Here is a 25,531-nt window from a genome sequence, read left to right as displayed (position 1 = left end):
ATATATATGCAGGCTCTTAGGAAAACTGTGTGACTTATGAGACTCTCATCAAGTCCCCTTGATATTATTCCAACAAAACTGCTTAAAGAAGCAATAGAGTCAATCAGCCCAACACTGCTGACCATCATCAATAGCTCTCTGACCTCTGGAGTTGTCCCAGATATTTTTAAAACCTCTTGTGTTCAACCGCTGCTGAAGGGACAAGGTTTAAAACCCCTCAGACCTAAAAACTACCTGCCAGTTTCAAACTAACATGCAGAAACTGCCCTCCTTAGAGTCACAAAGATCTACTGATGGCTGCAGACTCTGGTGCATGTTCTGTGTTACTACTGCTTGACCTCAGTGCAGCATTTGATACCATCGACCATTCTGTCCTTATGGACAGAGTAAAACAGTGGGCGGATATTACTGGAACCATTCTGGACTGGTTTTTCTCGTACCAACAGGAAATTTTTGTTACTGTTGGGGAATTTATCTCACAAACTGTTCAGTCTAAACATGGAATACCACAAGGATCACTCTTGGGACCTGTTCTGTTTACATGTTACTCCTGGGACAGATGATCCGTCATCACAACATCTCCCTCCATAGCTACGCAGATGATACACAGCTGTACCTGTCATTTAAACCTTCTGAGACCAGTAAATTAGCCTCATTACATATTTGTCTACATGACATAAAAAGCTGGATGTCCCAGAACTTCTTCAAATTTAACTCTGACAAGACAGAAGTTCTCATCATCGGCCCTGAACATGTCTCAGAACAAACACAGCCTCTCCTCTGCCTCCTCACTCTCAACATAAAGTCAGCTACAAAAATTCTGAGTGTTATCCTGGACAGTAACTTGAGCCTGGAGCAACATGTAAAGAAATTAGTCCAGTTGTGTTTTTATCAACTGAGAAATATTTCCAGAATTAGATCAGCTCTGTCCTTCAGTAATACAGAAAGAATTATACATCTCTTATATCCTCCCACCTTGATTACTGTAATGTCTTGTTTACCTGCCTGACCAGTCAAACTATGGAGCAGCTCCAAATTGTTCAAAATTCAGCAGTGGGAATATTGACTACTGGCTATTGATTACTGAGTACTGGAGTATTCTCTCACATCACACCAATCTTAGCTTGACTGCACTGGCTTCCAGTATCTTCGAATCCATTTTAAAGTGCTATTAATCACATACAAGGCTCTGAATGATCTGGCACCAGAGTTTATAACTAAGCTCCTCACACTGTACTGTCCATACAGCCCCCTCAGGTCTGACTCTGATAGTCTCTGACTATTCCAGAGTCCAGGTTTAAAACAAACATTGAGCTTTTGCAGTACTGGTTCCTTTGCATCAGATCAGCTGACTCTGTCACTGCCTTTAAATCTCATCTTAAAACATATTTTTAGGGACTGAGCCCAAAAGGCAGAGGACTACTGTAAAACAGTAGTCTTCACCTAAGGGTGAGGGCCCTATTGTTTTTCGTGTGTTTGTTTGTTTCTTTATTATTACGCCACTTAAACCCTAAATTTGACCCCCTAAACATTCTCAAAAACTCACCAAATTTGGCACACACATCAGGTCTGGTGAAATATTTGATAAAATGTAAAAATTAACCCCTAAAGTGCCAAAATGTGCTCTCTAGCACCACCTATGTAACTAAAATGGCCGCCACGGCCCATAGGAATGTCGTAGAGAGATCAAACCAAAACTCAATTATTTGTCTCATCAAGACCTACAAATCATTCGCTGACACCCCTGACCTAAATCCAACAGGAAGTCCGCAATCAGATTTTCAAAGTAAGACTTTGCTCCAATTTTGAACAAATGCTATCTCCTCTGAGGGTTTTAATGGTATCGGCTTCAAAGTTTAATACATGACTTATGACACTATGCTGAAAAAAAGTTGTTAAAAACTTTGTAATAACTTCAACAGTTTGGATTTTATAAGCCCTGAAAGTTGCAGTGCCACATCACCTCTTACAATGTAAACCAATGGGGAGGATATCTATGGGCATGAACTTTTTGTCAAACAGAGGCTTCTGATGTCTAAATTATAAGTATGACCACTTTCAAACCTGTATGAATGGAATTGCAACGAAATTTCCTACTAAAATATGATTTTTAATGTAAGCTTTGGCCAAAGTCATGGGATTTATGAGGACATTTCACAAGAAGCGTACTCTAAAATCCTCCTCTCCAACTGCTCCTGGTGATGTCACTCCCTCAGTGCTGTGAAACATTCCGCAATACACACTCATTATAAAATCACAGGAGGAGCAAGAAAAGACTTTAAAACTCACACTCTAATATCTCAAAAACAATAAAAGATAGAAAAAACATGTAAATTCAAGATTTGTAGGTCAAAGTCTTGTGACTCATTTAAAGTTCAAATGAAATTTGTATCTAAAACTATGTGGAAGCAGTAAATGTTCAAAAAGGTGTGGGTTTGCTCACACTCTCCATTCAAATATATGAGTATTTTTCTGTGTCCAGCTGCAGTTACTTATTGTCTCTACACACCTGACAGTACACCTTTCAATCAAACTTTCAAAATAAAAGCACACCACACTTATAAGAAATATCCCTCATTTTTAAAAGGCAAAATGATCTGATTCCGACGGGCCAGAGTGCGAGGTCCCGACCAACGCTGCTTGCAGCTTTAATTATAGAATGACTTTTCCTAACAGCTGATAGAACACATTTCTATGGTCATGAGAGTTTTTATCTTTAACTTGTGTAGATAAATGCATATATGTGTATATGTTTGTTTGTGTTTCATTATTTTACCTCTTGCAATTGTCCCTAATGTTGTTCTATTTTGAATTTTCTCTCCCTTGAAAAGCACTTTATGCTTATTGCTTGAAAAGTGCTCCATAAATAAAAATTATTATTATTATTATTATTATTATTATTATTATTATTATTATTATTATTATTATAGTTTGAGAGTTTGAGCTGCTATCAATGTGCTGCTGAGCAAGGCACCTAAGCCCAAGATGGTCCTGAGGGATTCTTCCTGCAGTTGGCCTTCAGTAAGTCTCTCTGGGTAAGAGCATCTGCTAAACGATGTAACGTAAATATAAACATCTAGATTTACCTGGAAAAAGGTTTTCTGTTGCTCCAGACAACAAATATAATCCTTCACGTCCAGTTTTGTGGATCATATGACCTGCAAGTCGAACTTCCAGCAAATGACTGACAGGACCTTTATTACACTCACTGCTTCTTGACCACTGTCTCTCTGCTCTTGCTGGTATTTGATCTCTTTATTTCATTCATTTAAATTTCATAGATTAGGAAGGACGGACAAAAACATGAGCTTAACATCCTCCACTGGAGAACTCAGTCTGATGGGAAAGTGTTCCAGAAAAAGGCTGAAATTAACTCAAGAGTGGCAAAAACTGGATGGAACATGTTTGAGCTTGTATCAGTCGTTATGTTGTTCATATATATTTAACTCTGCTTTCTGCAGACTTTTCTGCTTTAAAAGTCTGCTTTCTTCTGAGTCACAACTTCACTTCATTTCAATGATTTTGAGTATGTTTGTTACTTAACATCTCTGCTCAGTGTTGTTTTGCTTGGCAGTCATTCCTCTTTAAATTAACCAGCCATGTATCCAGATGGATTTGATGGGAGGATGCTCCAGTTCAGATACACTAATGATCCAGTTTGCTTTCAGAATTCTTATTGCCTGTGTAGATGTTGGTGTGTATGATGTTGTAAGACATTTTAGGTGTTTCAAATAGTCACAGGACAACAACATGATCTTGCCAGAATTTATTCTGAGAAATCCATCCAACAAGAGTCTTTCGCGCCTGGATAGCAGGAGCTTTGAGTGGTGAAACAATGATTAGTATAGTTGGTTTAATTATATCTGCAGGACATAGTTTAGGAAAAATGCATAATCAAAGAGACACAAAAAGTATGATTTCCAGAATAATAGATGTCAAATTAATTTCACAAAGATTCATAAACAGTTGCAAAGAAAATCCAACAAGTATTGATCAGGCCTGAATATTTATAGACCGCTCAGGGCTCAACACCTCATGAGTAGATCAATCACATCACTCCTCAGCATGGTATCTTAAAGAACACCAGAGATACGGTGGCACCAGAAGATGTTGGTTTATGTAAATTAAAAAAGGGACAGAATGATAAACTGGTGGAGTTATAGTAACATTAATTATGTAAATTACAACACCTACTGTGTTAATCAAGTTAATCAGAGTGTACTTGGACAGACGTTCCTTTGGGAAAGTAAAGAAAAATTCCAAAATCCAAATGCTTCACATGAAAAAAGACATAAAAACATTTAAAAATAAGATGGAAAATGAAACCCATTTGATTATAATAAAAATAAGATGAAATAAAGTGAAAATAGGATAAACAGAATGCACAACATAAGATAGAAGATAAAACCCACTGAGTCCTAATAATAATAATAAAATAAAATAAAAACAGTTTAAAAACTGGAATATATAGAATATGTAGATACTATCGAATATACAGATAAAATCAAGAAAATACAACATGCATGTATGTGCTTGTGTGTGAGTATGTGAGTGTGCAGCATTTGCTTAAGACGTTTGCATAACAGCATAATATCAATGAAAACTAGATACTTCTTTTTCTACTCAAAAATACGAAATGTGTGAACATTTCCTAACTTACCAATAAGTACCTGGTTTACTCATGATTGTGTGTGTGAGTGTGAGAGAGAGATAGTGTGTGTTTTAGTGAGTATGCGTGTGTGTGCTTGTGTGTGAGTATATGTGTGAGTGTGTGAGTGTAAGTATGTGAGTTGTTGTTGTTTATATTTTAAGAGATAAACCTATTTCTCAAATAAAAAAGAAGCTATAATGATATTACAGCAGCATTTGGAATCGTTAATGCATCAAAGACAGTCTCTGCTATTGATAAAGCCGTGGCCGACGTACAGCGATGGTGACTTTTGACTCACTCTGATGTATTCAAAGACACTTTGCTGCTCATTAAATGTAAAATACTTTATCTATGATGACAACCTAAATTCTGCTCCAAATGAAACAAAAACAAAAGTTGAAAAACCCACCACCAAAAAAACAAAAGGTGGTCAAAGAATTATATTTTACCACCATTTCCCTTATCCCACATTGCCTCCATCTTCTTCCTGTCACTTATAGCCATATATGGTGAGGCACAGGAAGCTGTCAAAGTACTAAGACTCGGTGTTCGCTAACACATAACCACAACCAGAATATGAGTCCAAATACATTACTATCATAATAATCAGTTAGCATCTACCATCATTCTCTCTTTTTCTATTTTTCCATTGGTTTAACAGTTACTTTAAGGAATCCCTGATACTCAGGTACTCAGGAGTGCTTTTATCTTCATGTTTGTCTTGATTCAGCCACTCCATCAGCTGATCTTTCTGATTCTGATCGATGAGTCCCTGCCGGCTGTACACTGTCACAAGATTGGTGTATCCTGCCTTGTAGTAGCCCCTGATGCCTTCCTTTGACATCTCATTATGAGGTGGTATTCTGTTTTCACCTGGAAGCAGAATGATGGGTGCAATGAACAGCAGGAAAGTGTTTAAATATTGCATGGTTATGGTTGTGCATCCCAAGTGCACTCTGTTATTAAGTGTAGTCTCCTGTTTTATTAGTTTAGTGCCTCTTTACTTCATTGTATAGCTTATAACAGCATAACATAATGATAGTATGATTATCAATTTCCAAATCAGTAACTTAAAAGGCAGCATGTATGAAAGTAATGAGTCCCTTAATTCGATAAAAGATTATATTTTGTCCTCTTCACTAAAGACTTTGTGTGTTAATTTGTCAACATACATAAACCACGCCAGCTAGGTCTTACCTAAATCAGCCATAAGTTCCTGTGAGGTCAGAGGGTGAGCCACAATCATAGACTGTTTCAGCATTGTCTCCACATCTCCACTGACAAGACTTTCTGCTAGCAGCTCCCTGTGAGGTAAGAGGAACACAAGAACACCATCTACAGGTCAAGTACGAGATCACTGGATTCATCTGGTTGAACTTTCAGAGGAAAATCTAATATTTACCGGCACTTCATGGCTTGGTGGCTTGCACCCATGGTCAGAGCACGTTTGTGATCTTTGGCCAACACCTCCATGGCAATAAGATTCCGCCCATCATTGTCATCCTTTATGCTCTCTATCATTTCATAGAGTTTTGGATTACTGTTTTTGAGCTGCTCCTGTAGCTCAGGTTTGTCTTTTGTCCTCTCCCAAGCTTTGCGAATGGAATCCTTGGAGGGAACGTGGTCTGCATTCACGGTTCCACTGTTGTTCTTGGATTGTCGAGCATCTATCAACCTGGAAAACAAAAATACATTACTGTTTCATCCATGGCCCTTATATATTATGACCTTATTGAAACTTAACTTCATGGACATCAAATAACTGAATATCAGTACACTTTGACAAATCAAACACAATTTTTTATTACATTTATATTATGTGACCAGTTCAGAACACAAAGGTTTGAGTGTATTCTGGCGTCTCTCTTGAGGGATTATTAAAGTGACTCACCGTTTGTATTTTTCAACAGATGCAAGCTTATAGCTTCTGATAATATCACATTCATCAGTTTCAATGAAGCTGGTACTCTTCAAATATTCCTCTTCGGTAAGAAGTTCAGAATGGCTGGCTCCTCCTGGCTTCGCTCCTCCGGTGATGGTGTATTTTCCAGGGTTTTTGTGGGAGTAGTCATAGCCTCTCTGAAGCTTAAGAATCGGTGTGTACGAAGCAAAGTTTTCCTGAACCTGATCAAAAAGTGTCTCAATATGGTGATTTGCTCACATGCACACATTTACAGAATTTAACCTTAAAGTCACAGTGGTGTTGCTCTCTGACTAATATCCCATCATGCTTTATCTGCCGCAATATCTAATCAGTAAACAGGAAACAATCTAAGCAAGAGACACTGGCATGATGGGACTGTTCTTCTATTTAAGTCAACATTTTCATTAGTTAAGATCAAGCTAAGAAGCTCAGTCCCCAGATCTCAATAAAAACAGCACCAACATGAATATATGAAGTCAGTGTCTACTATATAACCAGACTATAGATTAGTGGAAAGGCTAAAGTTTGAAAATTGAGGAAGTTGATTAGTCCCCAGGAATCTCTAGTCAGCAGGACTAGTGAGTATTGATCAGTTACCAGAACTAAGATGATACATTATCATATTACTCATCTGTGGGATTTCTGTGAGCTTATTTATTATTGACTGCAACTACTTTCAAATTGTCAGGTGTAACAGATAGGTAAAGCTGTTATGTAGATGTTCTGCCCTTGCTAGCCTCAGATTGACCTTTAACTTCAACTCCAGCACTATATGGCTACAACAATTATAGAGTAGGTGACTACAAACAGGCTTTAAAATAAGCTGCTTTAAATTGCAGCTGGAAGGAGAAGCTCTGTAGTATCTATAGATGTTTGAAACTTCAATTTTTAAGTCATAATGTTATTTTTAAGATTGACGATTTACAATGAATGTTGATCAAAGCAGCTAAATTTCTATTTACACTACTCCTGCAGTAAAGTATCTCTACAGGAGATCTGACTCTGTCCATGCCCCCTGATACACTCACAGCACTCTTCCCCCTGTGCTGTTACACTCACTTTACATAAAATATTATCAACCTCTAAGATGGATACTCACTTCATTTTTCACTTTCTCACGAAGCTTCACAGCAGCTCCTTTAAGATCGCTTCGATCACTTCCAGTTGCTTGTGCGATTGCATGATAGAGACAATTCTGGTGCTCTGAGTTCACATTGACCACTGTACCATCATCTTGAACAATGTCAAAACGGCCGCTGTAAAACTGCTGTGAACTGCTTTTCCTGAGAAAGAACAAATGAAATATCTGAATGTAAACCTTTTAATCCACAAATATCACAATATTATATAATAATGTTTTTGTACTACTTAATCTGCATATAACTAAATTGGAATTATCAGTGGGATTTTCTCAGTGAACTTACTCTGGTGGCTGCAGGTCTTTTGCTTGTTTTGTCAGCTGTAGTGTGATGTTGCCAGCAGACTCGTCTGTTCCTTTGTAACGTTCCTCTGAGAGTCTGTTTCCATGCTCATCAATGACAGTGAGGTGAATCCCTCTACCGTTGAGTAAGCCACTTTTTATGAGCACGATAATGTCAAAAGCTGTGGCTACATTGCTTATGTGTTCCATGTAATCCATTAAATCCATCTGTTCCTTCTCTGTAAGCGACTTCTTAGTGTTGCGACTGGCTGATCTCATGTTGTGCTTTTGTCTCTGGTCATCAAAAAAACTTTGAGTTTTATGTCTGCCCATAATCTTATCAACAGCTTTACCAGTAGCTTTGTTAAACTTGCTCTTCAATGGCTTTGTCAAAAGGGAAGTCATATGTCCAAAGCAAGCCTCGATAAATGATTGGGACACACTGTCTGCAAGGGTGCTCAGAATTTTGCCCTTAAGACGTTTCACATCTTGTAAATTGTGTCGTCCATCTTGGTCATATTTCACCGCATCTTGCTGAAGCTCCTCAATTTCACTCAGTAAAGTAGGAACAAAAGTTTCATCAATGACCCTTTTTGTAGGAACAGAATTCAGTATTTCAATGAAACGGGTAGTGTGATCTGCAACTTTCAAAGCTAACTCGGCAGCCTTAAAAATACCAGAAAGTTTTCCTTTGTTCATAATGTCTGTTGCTCCATTGCACACCTCAGTGAGTCTATTGATAACTTCATGTACTGTTGTGCAGTCCCTCATGAGGTTAGGAATTACTTCTTCAGTTAATACAGCAATTGTTTTAGTCATTTCTTCCTCATCCAATTTGCCAATCTTAAAGTTATCTTTCTGCATGGCTGCTTTTGGGACATGTGAGCTGATGAACTCAGTGATAGCTTTATCCAAGTCACGGTTCTGCTTCACTGCTGAAGTAACAACATCCTTAAAAGCTGATTCCAATATCTTTTTAAAGGCCTCCTTCAGGCCATCAACTGCATAGTTCAAACCAGTGTCCACAGCTTGCTTCCCTATCTCCTGTGCAGCGTACTTGGCAGCATATTTGAAGTTCTGCTTTACAACTGTTGAAGTTGTCATCTTTTTCATTGCACTTCCAAAGGTTTGTTTACCAACAGAGGAGATGGCAGACTGAGCAGTTCCTTTGATAGATGAAAACACATGTTTTCCTGACTTGATGAAACCACTGGCAACAGATGAGAAGGACTTAGTACCATTAAGCAGGGCTTTTGTTACATTGCACACTGAAGTGACAACATTCTTGACGGCACCGAATCCAGCAGTAAGCAAAGAAATACCAATGCTGATACTTTTGTTTATTGCCCATTCTGCCCAGCTAAATGTACCTGTTACCATGCCCACTATTCCATTGATCATGTCTGATACTCCCTCACCTATCAGGCCAAGTCCAAACTGGCTTGCAGTGCCAAATGAAAAGGCACAAACAAGAACCCCAGCCAACACCTGCATTGCTCCGATGAAGAAGCAAATGAGAGCATCAAAACAAAACTTTGGTTTCTTTTTCACCTCAAAAACAACAGCAAGGCCAAGCTCATAGAGTGCCATTAGCTCATTTGTGATGATGAAATCTTTTTCCTCCAACAACTTGTAGACTGAACAGTCCTGTGTTATTGCATCACTGTTGTCTTTTTCCAGCTCCACAAGTTTCTTCAATGCATTATCAATGTATGTCTTCCACGACTTGAAGATGTTCATTCTGGCCTCCATTTGACTCTGAAAGTTGTTGCTGTGTGGTTTCAGGTTGTCATTAACAGACATCTGACAGGAAACCATTGTGTTTGATGTTTCTGAGATATAAACATCGACAGACTTTTTAGCCTGCTCCAACAGTTCCCTTGCCTCTACTATATAGTCATCCTTGGCCAGGTTGATGGTGATGTATGCCTGGTTATAGAGTGCCACAGCTTTGTACAGTGGGTCAGAGGTTGCTGCCCTCTGCCAATAGGATTTAGCTCCATAGTCACATTTGGATTTGTTTCTGCAGTGTAGGTCAGTCCTGAGAATGGCCTGCTTAATGTGATCATAGAAATTGTCACTTTCCCCTTGCAAGAGATTTCCCTTAGTTTCATTCATTGTCTTGATGAGGTCTGCCTGAAGGTCATGGATGTCATCATGTCTGTTGATATGCTCCTCATGAAGAGTCAGCCACAATGCCCATGCTTCTTTCAAAGCATTCAGGGCTGGCTGGTAATCAAACTTAGCCTGATAGTCTCTGAGATGATCAGGTATATCTCTAGGCTTCAATCGTGAAAGATCTTTTCTTTCTTCCTGTGTGTACTTCTGGTCGTAGTCCATAAGGGATTCACAAAACGTGGAAAAAAGTTTTTCCTTCAAGTCTATTTCTACCAGCTCATCACTTTCCATTTCACTTATACGCTTCACTTCATACTCTTCTCTGAGCTGTCGCATTATCTCAACAGACTGACCTTGGTAAGCTGGTGCAAGATGATCCTGGTTCAGAACCATCTGGACCATGCCGGGGTTTCCTTTCCGAGCAGTGCGACCAAAGATTTGTTTCTCCACTCTTCGATTGCGTGGGAAGTGTGTGAGAATCACAAAGAGGCCACCACATTCATTTACTTTTTTCTCGACCTTGATGTTTGTTCCTCTCCCTCCAAGGTTTGTTGCAATGATAATCCTCCCTCCACTAAATTTATCTCTCTCAATGTTGTGTCTCTCACTAATTGTGTACATTGTGATCTGGTGTGGCTTAAATCTCTCTTCGTCTTGCATTTTCACATGTAGCTCATTTGCTGTCTTGACATCTTCACATATCACCAGGACAACTTGGCCTCTACTTGCTGCTTTCCAGGTAGCATCACAAACAGTCTGGATCCATTGGTCATTGCCCCCATTCACCTGCAGGGCTGGCAACTCAACCACTTTTTTATGGCGATGAGCTGGAATAGTATAGCTCTTTGTTCCATAATGCCTTTCCAGAAAGTCTCTCTCTGCATCACCCCCTAATGTGCCAGAAACACCAAATATGCCATATTCATGGATGTACCGTTTAAAGTAATGGAAGTTAGACATGTAGTTGGTCACACTGGACAAAGGTGAAATTGCAAGCTGATGTTTCATCTCCAAAAACTGCTGGAGTCCATTACCCCACTTCTTGTTTTTCTCCAACACCCCACTTGCTTTGAAGTCCACTGGAATTATGGCATCATACTGATGCTGGTCAGGATCACTGGCAGATACTTTGGCAGCAGCTCGTGAAATGTCGATCATGTACTCTCTGCCCTGAGTCATCTCAATGGCCCTCAAGGCATTCTCAACAAACACTGGCAACTGATTGTCAACATATTTCCTCAAGAAGTGAGGGATAATGATGAAGTTGTCATGTTTATCAGAATCAGAATATTCATCTGAGTACTTAATACAGGACTTTACTGCACTCACAGTTGCTTCAATGAGAGATTTTTCTGACATGATTTCACATGCTTGGCCATTTTCAAGGAGTAACATGCTGACTTCTGAGTCAGCATGTCTTTCCTCAGTCCCGTAACGTTTGGCTTTCTTGTTCTCTGCCGAATAGCACTCAAAAGCCACACTGTTCTCCATTACTTCCTGAAATATACGCAGCAGATCATACTGTTGTGAGACTCCTATTTTCTTTATGACTTGTTCAATCGCTCTCCAGCCGTCATCCTGGTAGTCATCACCTGTATTTTCTGTTTCTGTCTTACTCATAGCTTGCCTCAACATCTCAATATCTTCTGATGAATAGAACCCCAAATCTACACCTGGCAGCAAAATGTCAAAGGCTGAGAAGCTGTCAGATCTTTCTGATCCCATAACAGCAGATGTTGCTGCTTTATGGAAATGTTGGATCCTTGTTGCCCATTTTATCTCACCTGTATCTAGCATTTCAATTGGTTGACAAGTAGATGTCATTGTCCAAATGTTGGCAAGAATTTGATCCATATGCCTCAAACTGCTGGCTTCATGAGACAGGAATGTCACTTGAACTCCATTATCCAAGGTCATGTAGTCCACTTCATCCACTATCACTAGTTCAAATCCTCTTGTTCCACGGGTAGTTCTCCTCTCAAACTCTTCTTTTAATGTGTCTGCTGCAAAAGCACCAACAGTGCCATACACAACTTGTTGTTTGTATGCCTCTTCTAACAACTTATCTGGTTCCACAGGGGAAGATTGTTTGGAGAGGGGTGGGGGTACTACAGATGATGTGACACCAAACTTTTCAAAAAATTCCTTCCACTCCTCCTGGTCCCGTCGTGCAAGAACTGGAGAGCTTGTCGCAATGTCCACCTTTATTCCACGAATAGCCTGGATTGCAGCAAACATTGCCAAGATCGTGGATTTCCCTTCACCTGTGCCAATCTCAAGGAGACAGCCTTTATTTTCAGTTAGCTGTGACAGTAGGAGCAAAAGTAATGATGCCAGCTGAGTCTGTCTTGGAAAATAGCCTGGAATCTCGGTTCCATCTTGCATCTTGAATGTTGTGCTGTCTTGCACGGCTACAGACATTCCAATCAACACTTCCTTCAGAGTATTGATATCTGGGTTTGCAAAATCAAGAGATTTAATCTTCATCTTGAGATCCTCTATATTCTTCTCAGTAAGATCCACTTTCCAATATTTTGGAAGTTCTGTTTCCATGTGTCTGAGAACATCCTCGATCACTGTCAGAATATTCTCTGGGCACTGGGATTCAGAGAGTTCCCTCAAAATGGTGTCAGTATCTTTGTCCTTGTCTTCTCTTACTTTTTGTTGTAGAAACATTAGTGGCTTTTGCTTCTTCAGAGCAGAGAGAGTGAGGAGGCAGCTTAGCCTGTAGGTCTGTACCATGTGGAGGACTTGGGGAATCTGATTGTGGTCTATCGATGAAGCTTTGCGAATGAAGAGCATTATTTCTGTTGGTGTCCAGATGTTATTGAACAGTATTTGACCCAGAGTCTCCCTGCTTTTTGGTAAAAGCTCTGAAACTGCATCAAGAATTCTCAAGAAAATCGGCTCAGCCTGAGTTGGATTTGCAACATAAAGTTCCTCAGCCAAACAGAAAAGGAATTCATACTTCTTATCCCAGTGAAGTAAATGATCACTTTCATCTTCAGTCTCAGTGGTGCCCTGAAGAGTTAACTTCAGAACTGCCTCAAGAATGGTGAGTTTCTCAGTCAGAGAAAGTTCCTCATATCCCACAGCATGGTCAAACGTAAACTGAGACCACACTGGAAGCTTGTTTTCTCTGCAATATTGGAGCGTCAGTTCATTATGAAGTGTTTTAATCCTGTCCTCAAGCCCGCAGTCCTGCAATTCTTCACTCTCTGTGATTTCATATTTTGACAGAAGTTCTTTGAATTTCTGCTCTACGTCTGCAAGCTACATGGGACATTAACAAAAAAGAAAGAATACAGAAGAGTGAATGCACCTGAATTAAAAATATGCACTAATATTTCATATTGTAAGGTTTTCTAATGCTATATTTGCAGGATTTTCTTCAGTTGTATAGACCAAGGGTCAGGAACCTACGATTTGTTTCACTCCTGGATTTTATTTTTATTGCACTCAAATATTCCAAAGTTGACTGGAAATACACTAAAAAAAGGATGCTGCAATTTAGAAGTATCAGTGTAATTGATTAATTCATAGTAACTGTACAAAATCATAAAAAGTATTTTTAAAAAGTAAACTTTTGTTCTCACAAGTGCCTCTCTTTTTTGATTGACAGCTGTAGGCTAATTGAAGAATAACAAAGGCCAAATATCAGTCAAACTTTATTTTTTATATGTTCCCTTGTAGATCAGTGTTTCCCCTATAATTATACAGGCCCGGTGGACCACAGGGCCAACGAGAACCCCCACCAGGCCAAAAAATCTTTTTTTGAATGCCAAAAATAATGCCAAATATCCATTCATTCATAAGTCAATAATCATATGCGTTTGGGAGCCTCTGTGTTCCAAAACATGAGTCAACCTCTGTGTCGTTGCCTGGGAAACTCTTGATGTGATGCGAGTGCCACTGCTATCAAAGTCCCTTTAAATTAATGCAATAAAATACAATAAAAAATGAAGTTGCAATTTAAAGTATCAATGTAATTGATTAATTCATAGTAATTATACAAAAATCATGAAAAGTATTTTAAAAAGTAAGCTTTTGCTGCTCTCACAAGTGCCTCTCTTTTTTGATCGACAGCTGTAGGCTAATTGCAGAACAACAAAGGCCAAATATTGGTCAAACTTCATTATGAGTGGTCCCTTGTAGATGACTTACAAAGAATCAACATACTATCCTCTTCCACAAGGTTCTGTGCTTGGACCAATACTATTCACCTTATACATGCTTCCTTTAGGTAATATTATTAGGAAACACTATACATTTTCATTGTTATGCAGATGATACCCAATTATATTTATCAATGAAGCCTGGCGAAACCAATCAGTTAAACAAACTCCAAACATGCCTTAACGACATAAAGACCTGGATGACCTGCAATTTTCTGCTACTAAACTCAGATAAAACTGAAGTTATTGTGCTTGGCCCTAAACACCTTAGAAACACATTATCTAATGATAAAGCTACTCTGGATGGCATTACCCTGGCCTCCAGCACCACCGTAAGGAATCTGGGAGTTATCTTTGATCAGGATATGTCCTTTAACTCCCACATAAATCAAATCTCAAAGACTGCCTTTTTTCACTTACGTAAACATTGCAAAAACCAGGCACATCCTGTCCCTAAAAGATGCAGAAAAACTAGTCCACACATTTGTTACTTCTTGGCTGGATTATTGCAATTCCGTATTATCAGGCTGCCCTAACAAGTCTCTAAAGACTCTCCAGCTGGTCCAGAATGCAGCTACACGTGTTCTGACTAAAGCTAGAAAAAGAGACCACATTTCTCCCATTTTTGCTTCACTACATTGGCTTCCTGTAAAATCTAGAATAGAATTTAAATTCTCCTAACTTACAAAGCCCTTAATGGTCAGGCACCATCATATCTTGAAGAGCTCATAGTACCGTATTATCCCACTAGAACACTGCGCTCCCAGTATGCAGCTTACTGGTGGTCCCTACAGTCTTTAAAAGTAGAATGGGAGGCAGAGCCTTCAGCTATCAGGCTCCTCTCCTGTGGAACCATCTTCCAGATTCGGTCCGGGGTGCAGACACCCTCTCTATGTTTAAGAGTAGGCTTAAGACTTTCCTTTTTGATAAAGCTTATAGTTAGAGCCGACCTGGCTCGCCTTGGATCAGCCCTTAGTTATGCTGCTATAGGCCTAGACTTGATTCCCATAATGCACTGAGCTCCTCTCTCCTCCTCCTCCCCTCCATCCGTATGGATTCATGTAACATCAATGCATGTTACTAACTTTGCTTCTTCCCCGGAGTTCTTTGTGCTTTCTCATCTCACAGGAAATCCTGCAATGCAGGCCGAGCCTCCACAGTCTTGTTGGTGTCTATTGCTGCTGTTATTGTTATTGTTATGATTGTTGTTATTCCCCCCCCCTGCCCATCAGAAACATAAAAATAACACCTCAGTAACTAATATCAGTTGACTCTTGTGCATGTATTTATTTAACATCTATTGATATGAATTTGGACACTCCAAATGAAGTGAAAGACAACTGAATTCAGTAGATCAACATACTTTAGGTTCAGGGTAATGGTAAGGTTAGGTTCAGGGCTGGGGTAAGGATTTATGAGTTTAGTAACTTTGTAGGATAATGTCTACAGATGTGAACTTAGACACTTCAAATAACAGATTATCAACAGAGTTTATTTCATCTGGGTTATGGATAGTCTGTTTATAGCTTACAACTTATCTATAAATGTAGATAGCTCACAAATCACCTGCAAGGGATCACACCAATAATGTGTTACCCAAATATCTTCTTAAGAAAGCTGTTTTTTAAATTCACGGTGTGTGTTATGTTAAACACCTGAGGAAGTAGAAATCAACAGAATCAAAATAATGAGATGGGTAAAAGATAAGCATTATTTATTTCGGCTGTATCGGTCAGGGTCAGCAATATATCCATAATGAAGGGAGCATTTTGCTTCTTGCAAAGACTCAATCTAACATATCTAACAATCACTTTGTTAAAACCAATTTGGGTGTATGTCTTCGTAGCCTCTTTTAGATATCAATCCATACGGCTAGGCGACAGGCATTTTCCTCTAGGTTTTTTTTTATTATTTATTTCTCTGTGATTCATATTTTTACATATTTACACACTATTAAATCTGGTTTATCAAAGTTTAGAATATACTGTATTTAATTTTTACAGATCGACACATAGATTAAATGCATGGAATAACCTGCAAACAAAAATGATAATTAAACTCTCAGCATTAATGGAAAATGGTCTGTTGGTGGGGTTTACAGAATAATTGACAATCTGATTCATAAATGTCATTGACTAAACTAAACTTGGCTGACTAATTCATTTTCTTTCCTTTTTTTTTTTGATGGTTTGAAAGTTCGCAGTTGTGGTCAGTTTGACATGTCATAGGTTTGCTTACATATACAAAATCAGCAAGTGATATACATGCCCATAGGTGTAATTATTTAAGTATATCACTGTTGTGCCTCTTCTCAAAATAGTTGTAATACATCTGCATGTAAAACAATTTGTTTGGTAACGTGTTGAAATAAAGTGGGGAAACTCACAATTCCCTTGAAATTGAAATTCTAATTTCATGTGATTCCATTAAATTATCTATGAAAACAGAATCCACAGAGCCCTCCCAGTTAGATATAACGAAACAGGACCTACCTAGTGTTGGAACAGAGGAGGAGCGTACAGTTCTTACTGCAGAATGCACAGTTTGCTTTCCAACTACATTGCACAGAAAACTATTCAAACGAGAAAAACCTGTGAATACAGGAGCCTCTGAACTTCATTAACTCAAGGTAAACACAATGGCATGTAAAGAATCAAGCTTTCATTCCTCCACCCAGCGTGACTAATTGATACAACTGGAAATTTGAAATTGTAGAATCAATAATCACCACAGTATAGCAGTAGAGAACGTTATTGGCACCTGCAAAAACTGTATGCAGCTGAGCTACCTGTGCAAGGACACAAAAATTTCAGCAAAAAAATCAAACATTTCAAATATATTTAAAAATCAACTTTGGATATTTTTTTCCCTTATCTGCTAATTTAGCATGTTTGTTTACATGAGGAACGGCGATCTCAGAGGTCAAAGCCTAGCTTGCACATCTGCAGCCATGTGCCTCGTTTCAGCTATTAACAGGCCTTACCAAGTTAAGCATGTAGAGGCAAACACTGTGTTGACCGAGAAGTGGTTACCCATGACAACCCGCAGTGAAACATGGACAACTGTGTTTTTAGCAATGCCCAACCAGCTGTGGCTCTTTTGAAAAATGTTTCAATTTGTAAAATAAATGTTTGATTCTTTGGGTAAAAAGGTTCCTGACCCCTGATATAGACACTGATTTTGAAAGTAGCCCATTAATGCCATACCTCATTCCTCTCGATTGCAGCTGCATCGTCCTCTATTTGCTGGTGGAGAGCTTGTGTGCGCTCATGATGGTGCACCTGACCTTTGAAGCTCTGTTTCTGACGAAGCTTCTCCCTCGATCGAGACAGTTTCTCTCTGGAGATCTCACTCTCTCTGTCTATCTCCTCTTGAATCCTTCGCTCCCGTTCCAGACGCTCCTGTCGTCTTCTCTCCTCCATCCGCTGGACTTCCTCCTCCCTTCCTGTTGAAAAGATAAATGTGTTAAGTTTTTATTTTGTATTTGTTCCATCAGAGGATTTTTTAAAATGTAACCTTTATTTAACCAAGAGAGCCCCATTGCGATTAAGAATCTCTTTTACGAGGGAGACTTGGCCATAACAGGCAACATATAATGGGTGATGACCACTTTCCCATTCTTTTGGACCCTACTGTATGTATATATATATATATATATATATATATATATATATATATATATATATATATATATATATATATATATATTTATCTTTGTTATTTTCCTTTATGAAACACTAGTGCTGGTGGGTAACTAGCCTCTACTCTGTTTACTTAGCTTTGTGCTTAGCCTAGCTTAGCAGTTAGCTTTGTGAATCCACAGTCAAAGCAGCTAAAACGATGATGTGTGATGATCGTTCTGCAGTTGCAAACAGAATATCTCTTCTAGAGAGAAGTGTCAGTGAGTTATAGCAGCTTTTTTAAGCTAGAGTTATTTTAGATGTGAGGGGGACTCCAGTTGTTGCCCTCCTAATGTTAGCACTAGCGTAGCCTTGTCAGCAGATGCATTGCACTTTGTCCCTCTTCACCAGCTTGGCTTCATTGTTTACCCGGGAACAGACTACGACATAGAGGCTAATCTGAGGGTGTTGCAGTATCATCATATCGCTTTTGGTTCATTTTTTCCTGTTTTACAGAGGACATCCATTTTCTTCAGCTCAAACAATGCTTTACTGTAGGAAATGAGCGTGTACGCTGATATGCAGATTGACTGGCTGTTGTCGTGTTTATTTCTGCTGTGTGATAGGCTGTTAGATCTATCCATATTGAGTTAAAAATGTTCAAAGTTATCATCGTAATCAACTTTTTTTTGCGATCCTGTATCGAGATTGTTTTATCGTCGAGCCCTAGACTGACTGGCTCATATTTAGAAGATCATTCCAACACTCAGATTGCACATGGCTATTTCATGCTATGTTGATGCTAAAAAAAATTGTTAATGCAACTTTATGACCCACGTCCACAAATGTAGATCATGTAAATCTAATTTACATGACCTAACAAACACACCGTCCACAGTCAACGGCACCAAGGAAGAATCTCTACCAACCATAGTTTGTTTGTTTTCATCTTCTTTATGGTTTAAACTATATCTGAAATAAACTAGTAATTAACATTAATGAAAAATCGTGACAACTCACCATAGTTGCGACACGTTGCAACACTCCCCTCTGTACTGCAATGCCACTCAATCTCTGAGCGGTCCCAGCTCTCACTGATGGTAAACGTGGGGTTGCCTTTGTGAGAATTGTATTCAGTTCCAAAACTATTCCAATCATGACTGTCGTATCTCAGATAAATGTAGCACCAGACAGATAGCTTCTCGTCATACTGTTCAGTACAGCCAGGGTATACACTACGAAACCCCTAAGAGAAAAAAAAAGATCATTTTGATTAACCAGGCTGTGGAATTGTAGTATCACTGCACACATGAAAACAGCAATTACACTCACATTAAGTGTTATTGATATGGAACACTGAAGATGTTTACTGTACATTTTTAAATGAAAAGTTCAATACAATACAATGTTGTCAGTACAGTGTATTAAGATTTCCTGGTCTTGCTGTTGTTCCTGTAACAACACAATGTTGCAGGTGGACCATTAGAGCCCTTTATCTGGACACATGAAAATGGAATTTTAATATTGAGACGACCCTGGGGTTACCCTTTGTTTGGTCTATGTTTCTGTTACTTATGCTGGGTTGTGTTGCTGCTTGGAGGAGGAGTGAAGAGCAGGGTCGTCAGAGGAGATGTGGCACACCTTGTACGGCCTGGTTTACCTCTATATAAGATGGCTGCCAGACCTGCTCTGGTTCTCTCTCTATTCCCATGTGTCACCCTGGGGATACTCCAGCTCGCCTTTTTTCCTTTCTTTTTTGATTCTTATTTTACACATACCACATGATACACTCATCCACACACTCCTGATATAACTGATTTCCATGTTTGCTTGACAGTTATGTTAATTTATAGTTTGGCCAAATAAAAACTTCCCAGTTGATGTTTGTGTGAGTTTCCTCTTTTGTTGCAAGCAGGAGCCAACTTGTAACAATATAAATGCAAACTGGTGTGAAATTCCCCCCCCACCCTTTGATTTTGACACAAAGTTCCTCACACAGATGCACTTTAAATACTCACTTGATGATTTCTTCATTAATGCTGAGATTTCTTTGACATTTTCCTAGTAGGCTATTCCATGCACTTTAACAATGTGATGCAGTTGAATGATAAACTTAAGTTGTATAATCACGTTTTTTTATCTATGTCGTAACAACAAATTCTCATTCCCAACTCGTTGAATACAGCCACTTGGTCAAGAGCCCCTTATGTCACATCTCGACCAAGCAGCGACCTCCAGGGCTGAAGGAAGTACCAAAAACTGCAGTTCCTCTGATGGCCGTTTGACGCTGGCTCCAAATGCAAGTCAGTCCCCATAGACCCCCATGTTAAAATGTCCAACTTTACAGCAGGAATAAACATGTTTACAGCCTTGTACAAAATACGGTTTTGGTCTATATATGCATAATTGAGGACATGGCCACTTTGAGTGATAGGTCACTAGGTGGCTTCATTCAACTGCCTCAGCTCCACCTCTTTGCCCATTTAGGAGTCAGGCGCAATCAGGCAATGCCAGGATGGCAACGACCAGAGCCGCCCACTTTGAGCTTCAAAACCGCTCTTCAGAAACCAATGGGTGAGGTCACGGTGGCTATGTCCATAGTCTATGATCTCAACACCATGAAAGTCAAGCCCAAGAGGGTAGTTCTGGATCTGAAAAGTGAAGCCAATGCAGACCCTCATTCTGTCTAGTGGCCAGCAGGGGGCAACTCCACTGGCTCCGAAAAGAAATCTGATTGTATAGAAGTCTATGAGAAAATGACAGACAACACTATCATGTGCAGAGTCGTACCAGTCGGTTGAGCTCACTGGTTATATTGCAGGTCGACACGCACTAGATTGACTGAGCGATTAAGTTCGCCAGTATTTTTTCTGGAGCATATTCTGAAAATGGACCATTACTATTGAGGGAGAGGACAAATGCGTATATAATGCATTCATTGTGTATTTGATTTTAAAGCATTTTATTTGCATAAATTACAATGATATAGACTCGCTCTCATTTTTGGCTGATTGTATTGCAATGGGTCTCACTGACTCAACTCAAGGCGTCCACATGTGCTGCACAGGTCCGTCACTGCCCGGAGAAAAAAACCCATCGCTATTCTAATGACGAAAAAAAGACAAAAAAATGTTTTGGACCTAAATTAAGTTCACTAAATTTTCCTCCTCCAAATATTACCTGCATAAATGGAAAATCAGGTTAGATTGTTAATACTGCATTTTAATTTTCAAATTTGAAATAACATTTGAATATCGTCCACTGTACAGCGCGGTTCAGCTTCGAAAATTAAATGTCAAAAAGCTTTTCCGTTTTCATTTTAATATTGTCATAGAATACCTAAACGAGTATGTGAAAATGAAAATGAAAATTAGATTACTGCATTTTAATTTTAATTTTTACTCCAATAATATACATATGTGGAAAATTATAATGCTATTGTGGAATTACATTTTCATCTTTAAGTTTACATTCTCATTTTAATAAAGTCCCCTATGGGCTTCCATACAAAGCTGAGTCCAAGTAAATATTTATTTTCCAGAATTTCGAATAGTTGTAAATGTCAATTTAACCACGTAAGGGTCTCAATACCGACATAACTGTTGGTCTTTTGCATCCAGAGTGAGACACAATCTGAATTATACTGAATTCTATCAGATAACTAAATATGACTAATCTGATGCTAGAAGACCTCCGCAGTGTCGAGATGTGATGTGAGGGGCTTTTGACCGAGAAGCTGCATTTGAAGAACTGGGAATGAGAATGTGTTGGTCCTAAATGATGAAATAAAAGGTAAAGATATAAAAATCAGAATAACAAAATAAACAAATCTGAAAAAGTAAAACAGAATCCATACGCCCCTTGACCACCAATCACACCAACCAATCATTCACTGTCCTTGATGCCTGATATCCCAACCTTGTGACTTGAAACAGGCAGGCAACACCTGTAATACACTGCCCTAATGCAGTCAGCCAGAACAGACGGCCAGAACTAACATGTTTTATCTGTTACTAGATTTAATTGTTTGCTGGTTACCTGGCTCATATAAGTAAGCAACACAAAGAGAATAAAAAGTCAAAGACATACATGATGGGGTTTAGGGAGCCAAATAACAGTTGTTAATACATGACCAAATTTATTTGTATAATGATTTATATTGAATCTGTCTATACTGTATATAAGTTATGCTGCTTTTATTGTGACTGTGAAGAAAGGCCTATGGCCTCGCAGGGGCAGTTTCCCAGACACAGATGAAGCCTATACATGAATACATGGTTCTTTAAATCTGGACTTGATTTCAAAGTTCTTTTAGAAGGATTGGTTGAAGTTATACAATAAAACTAGTGAGGTTTAAATTCAAATTAGTGCAGTTTACAGAATTCAGTAATACTTATAGACAGTAATACCGTAGACAGGAACAACCCACTGACTTGATGCAGTCAGCCAGAACTAACACGTTTTATCTGTTACTAGATTTAATTGTTTGCTGGTTACCTGGCTCATATCAGTTAGCAACACCAAAAGAACAAAAAGTCAAGAACAAAAGCATTAACAGTACCACAGGTACTTCTCAGAACAGAACTTCTCATAAAGTAGCAGCAACAAAGCCCGCCCATTTAGAGGGAAGATATGATTGGTCCATTTTACTTTCACGTATTTTGAAAAGAAAAAGTGTATTTAAAATATATAAGGAGCAGTCCCTTACTTCAAACTGATGACATACTAAATCCTGCAAAAGTATGAACAAAGTTGTTATTATGAACAAAGAAACAAACTCACCCCTGAGCTTGAGGTGGAGTAGTACCAGGTGTAAGGAGTGTCATTCCTCACTGAAACTTTGGCGCCCATGGTTCAGGATCTGTTAAAGAAACATGGCATTAAAACATAAGTGAGAGGATCTGTATTGAATCTGTCTATACTGTATATAAATTATGTTCCTAAAAATAATATAATTATATTTTATACACATGACTACATGGTCCTTTAAATCTGGAGAAATCATAATTACATTTTTAGAACATTGTTTAAAACAACCCCATGCTGTGAATACTTGGTTTCAAAGTTCTTTTAGAAGGATTGGTTGAAGTTATACAATAAAACTAGTGAGGTTTAAATTCAAATTAAAGCTGCAAGCAGCGTTGAACGGGCCCTCGCACCTCCACGCATGTCAGGCCGCGGTGCAATCGAAGGGCTTCTGTCGCGGGCATGTAGATGTCTTCAGACCCGGCTGTTTTCAGACAGTGCAAGAAGGAGATAAACATCACTTCCTTTGTCCACTATTTTGCCTGCTGCTGGGGCTGCTTCACTGATATGTTGTAGGGGCGCTATTCAGCCAGTTTACATCACTGATGGAATATTGTCATGTAGACGTGTTCAGGCCGGGACTCTTATCAAACATGTAAAGTTTGATGCAGACTGGAGCATTTACAATAAAGTTATAGCAACTTCCTCTGTCATGGTGAAACATCAAATCTCAACGGTGTGAGGATGAGAGTTTTCTGCAGGGTGAGACATGTCTGTCTCGCTCACACCTGTGTCATCAAAATTATGCAAGTTTTGGGCCCATTCACTTGAATTTCAATTAGTAAATTGAAAACTCTTGATGACTTTGGTTGTAAAAGAAATGTATTTCCTAATTTTCATCAAGTTTAGTTTTAGAAAAGTAAAGACTTTTAACCCACATGACCTGGTCAAAGTTTGATTGACATGTGTACTGTCAGGTGTGTAGAGACAATAAGTAACTGCAGCTGAATACAGAAAAATACTCAAATATTTGAATGGAGAGTGTGAGCAAACTCACACCTTTTTGAACATTTACTGCTTCCACATAGTTTTAGATACAAACTTCATTTGAACTTTAAATGAGTCACGAGACTTTGACCTACAAATCTTGAATTTACATGTTTTTTCTATCTTTTACTGTTTTTGAGATATTAGAGTGTGAGTTTTAAAGTCTTTTCTTGCTCAAGGGGGATGGGTGTGGGGGTTGAATGGTTCAAATTAGTGCAGTTTACAGAGTTCAGTAATACTTGATTTTATCAGTCGGTGTCTGGAAGCATCTAAGAGTCCAGGTAGAGGAGCAGCCGTAGACAGGAACAACCCACTGAATGACTTAACATAGCTAGCTCAGAGAGATATGGTAGTCATGGCTTCTGGCTCTAAAGATGAGGATGAGAGGCAAAGTGTTGCCACAGTATTGACAGAGGAGCCATATGTAGGAGCAGATAACCCTATATATGGGCCGTTGAGGGATCTTTTACCTATAACCACAGGTACCAGCTCTCTATTTAACTGGCCAACAGCACTGAATAATCTAGCAGATTATCAACAGAACCCATCAACCTGTCTCTTAGATCCCATCCCAACTAGGCTGCTTAAGGAAGTCCTACCCTTAGTGAGCACTTCTTTACTAGATATGATCAATCTGTCTTTAGTAACAGGTTATGTACCACAGTCCTTTAAAGTAGCTGTAATTAAACCTCTTCTTGAGAAGCCTACTCTTGATTCAGGTGTTTTAGCCAATTATAGACCTATATCTAACCTTCCATTTCTCTCTAAGATCCTTGACAAAGCAGTCTCTAATCAGTTATGTGACTTTCTACATAACAATAGTTTATTTGAGGATTTTCAGTCAGGATTTAGAGGCATCATAGCACAGAGACAGCACTGGTGAAAGTCACTAATGACCTCCTAACTGCATCGGACAAAGGATTTGTCTCTATACTTGTCCTGTTAGATCTTAGTGCTGCATTCGACACAATTGACCATCAAATCCTTTTGCAGAGACTGGAACATTTAATTGGCATTAAAGGAACTGCATTAAGTGGGTTTAAGTCCTATTTATCAGACCGATTTCAGTTTGTACATGTTAATGATGAATCCTCCGTGAAGGCAAAAGTTAGACACGGAGTTCCACAAGGTTCTGTACTTGGACCAATTCTATTCACCTTATATATGCTTCCTTTAGGTAATATTATTAGGTAACACTCCATAAATTTTCATTGTTACGCAGATGACACCCAATTATATTTATCAATGAAGCCAGATGAACCCAATCAGTTAAACAAACTCCAAACATGCCTTAACGACATAAAGACCTGGATGACCTGCAATTCTCTGCTACTAAACTCAGATAAAACTGAAGTTATTGTGTTTGGCCCTAAACACCTTAGAAACACATTATCTAATGATAAAGCTACTCTGGATGGCATTACCCTGGCCTCCAGCACCACCGTAAGGAATCTGGGAGTTATCTTTGATCAGGATATGTCCTTTAACTCCCACATAAATCAAATCTCAAGGACTGCCTTTTTTCACTTAAGTAATATCACAAAAATCAGGCACATCCTGAATGCAGCTGCACGTGTTCTGACTAAAACTAGAAAAAGAGACCACATTTCTCCCATTTTAGCTTCACTACATTGGCTTCCTGTAAAATTTAGAATAGAATTTAAAATCCTTCTCCTAACTTACAAAGCCCTTAATGGTCAGACACCATCATATCTTGAAGAGCTCATAATACCGTATTATCCCACTAGAACACTGCGCTCCCAGTATGCAGGCTTACTGGTGGTCCCTACAGTCTTTAAAAGTAGAATGGGAGGCAGAGCCTTCAGCTAT

General features: G+C 38.9%; 1 protein-coding gene across 1 annotated transcript; it reads right to left on the bottom strand.

Moving 5' to 3' along the window:
* Positions 1–3,751: 3,751 nt before the first annotated feature.
* Positions 3,752–22,772, bottom strand: LOC137185218 (uncharacterized). Its single transcript, XM_067593561.1, has 9 exons — positions 22,691–22,772; positions 18,929–19,154; positions 17,495–17,733; positions 8,000–13,386; positions 7,675–7,858; positions 6,543–6,775; positions 6,054–6,326; positions 5,849–5,955; positions 3,752–5,524 (listed from the first exon to the last, which is right to left on the bottom strand). Exons 1-9 carry the CDS (start codon positions 22,757–22,759, stop codon positions 5,313–5,315), a joined length of 6,930 nt encoding a protein of 2,309 aa, XP_067449662.1. The 5' UTR covers positions 22,760–22,772; the 3' UTR covers positions 3,752–5,312.
* Positions 22,773–25,531: the final 2,759 nt, after the last annotated feature.

Source organism: Thunnus thynnus, chromosome 6 (genome assembly GCF_963924715.1).
Source record: "Thunnus thynnus chromosome 6, fThuThy2.1, whole genome shotgun sequence".
NCBI lineage: Eukaryota > Metazoa > Chordata > Actinopteri > Scombriformes > Scombridae > Thunnus > Thunnus thynnus.
The sequence above is the reverse complement of the archived record's forward strand: the minus strand, read 5'-3'. Positions and strand labels throughout refer to the sequence as shown.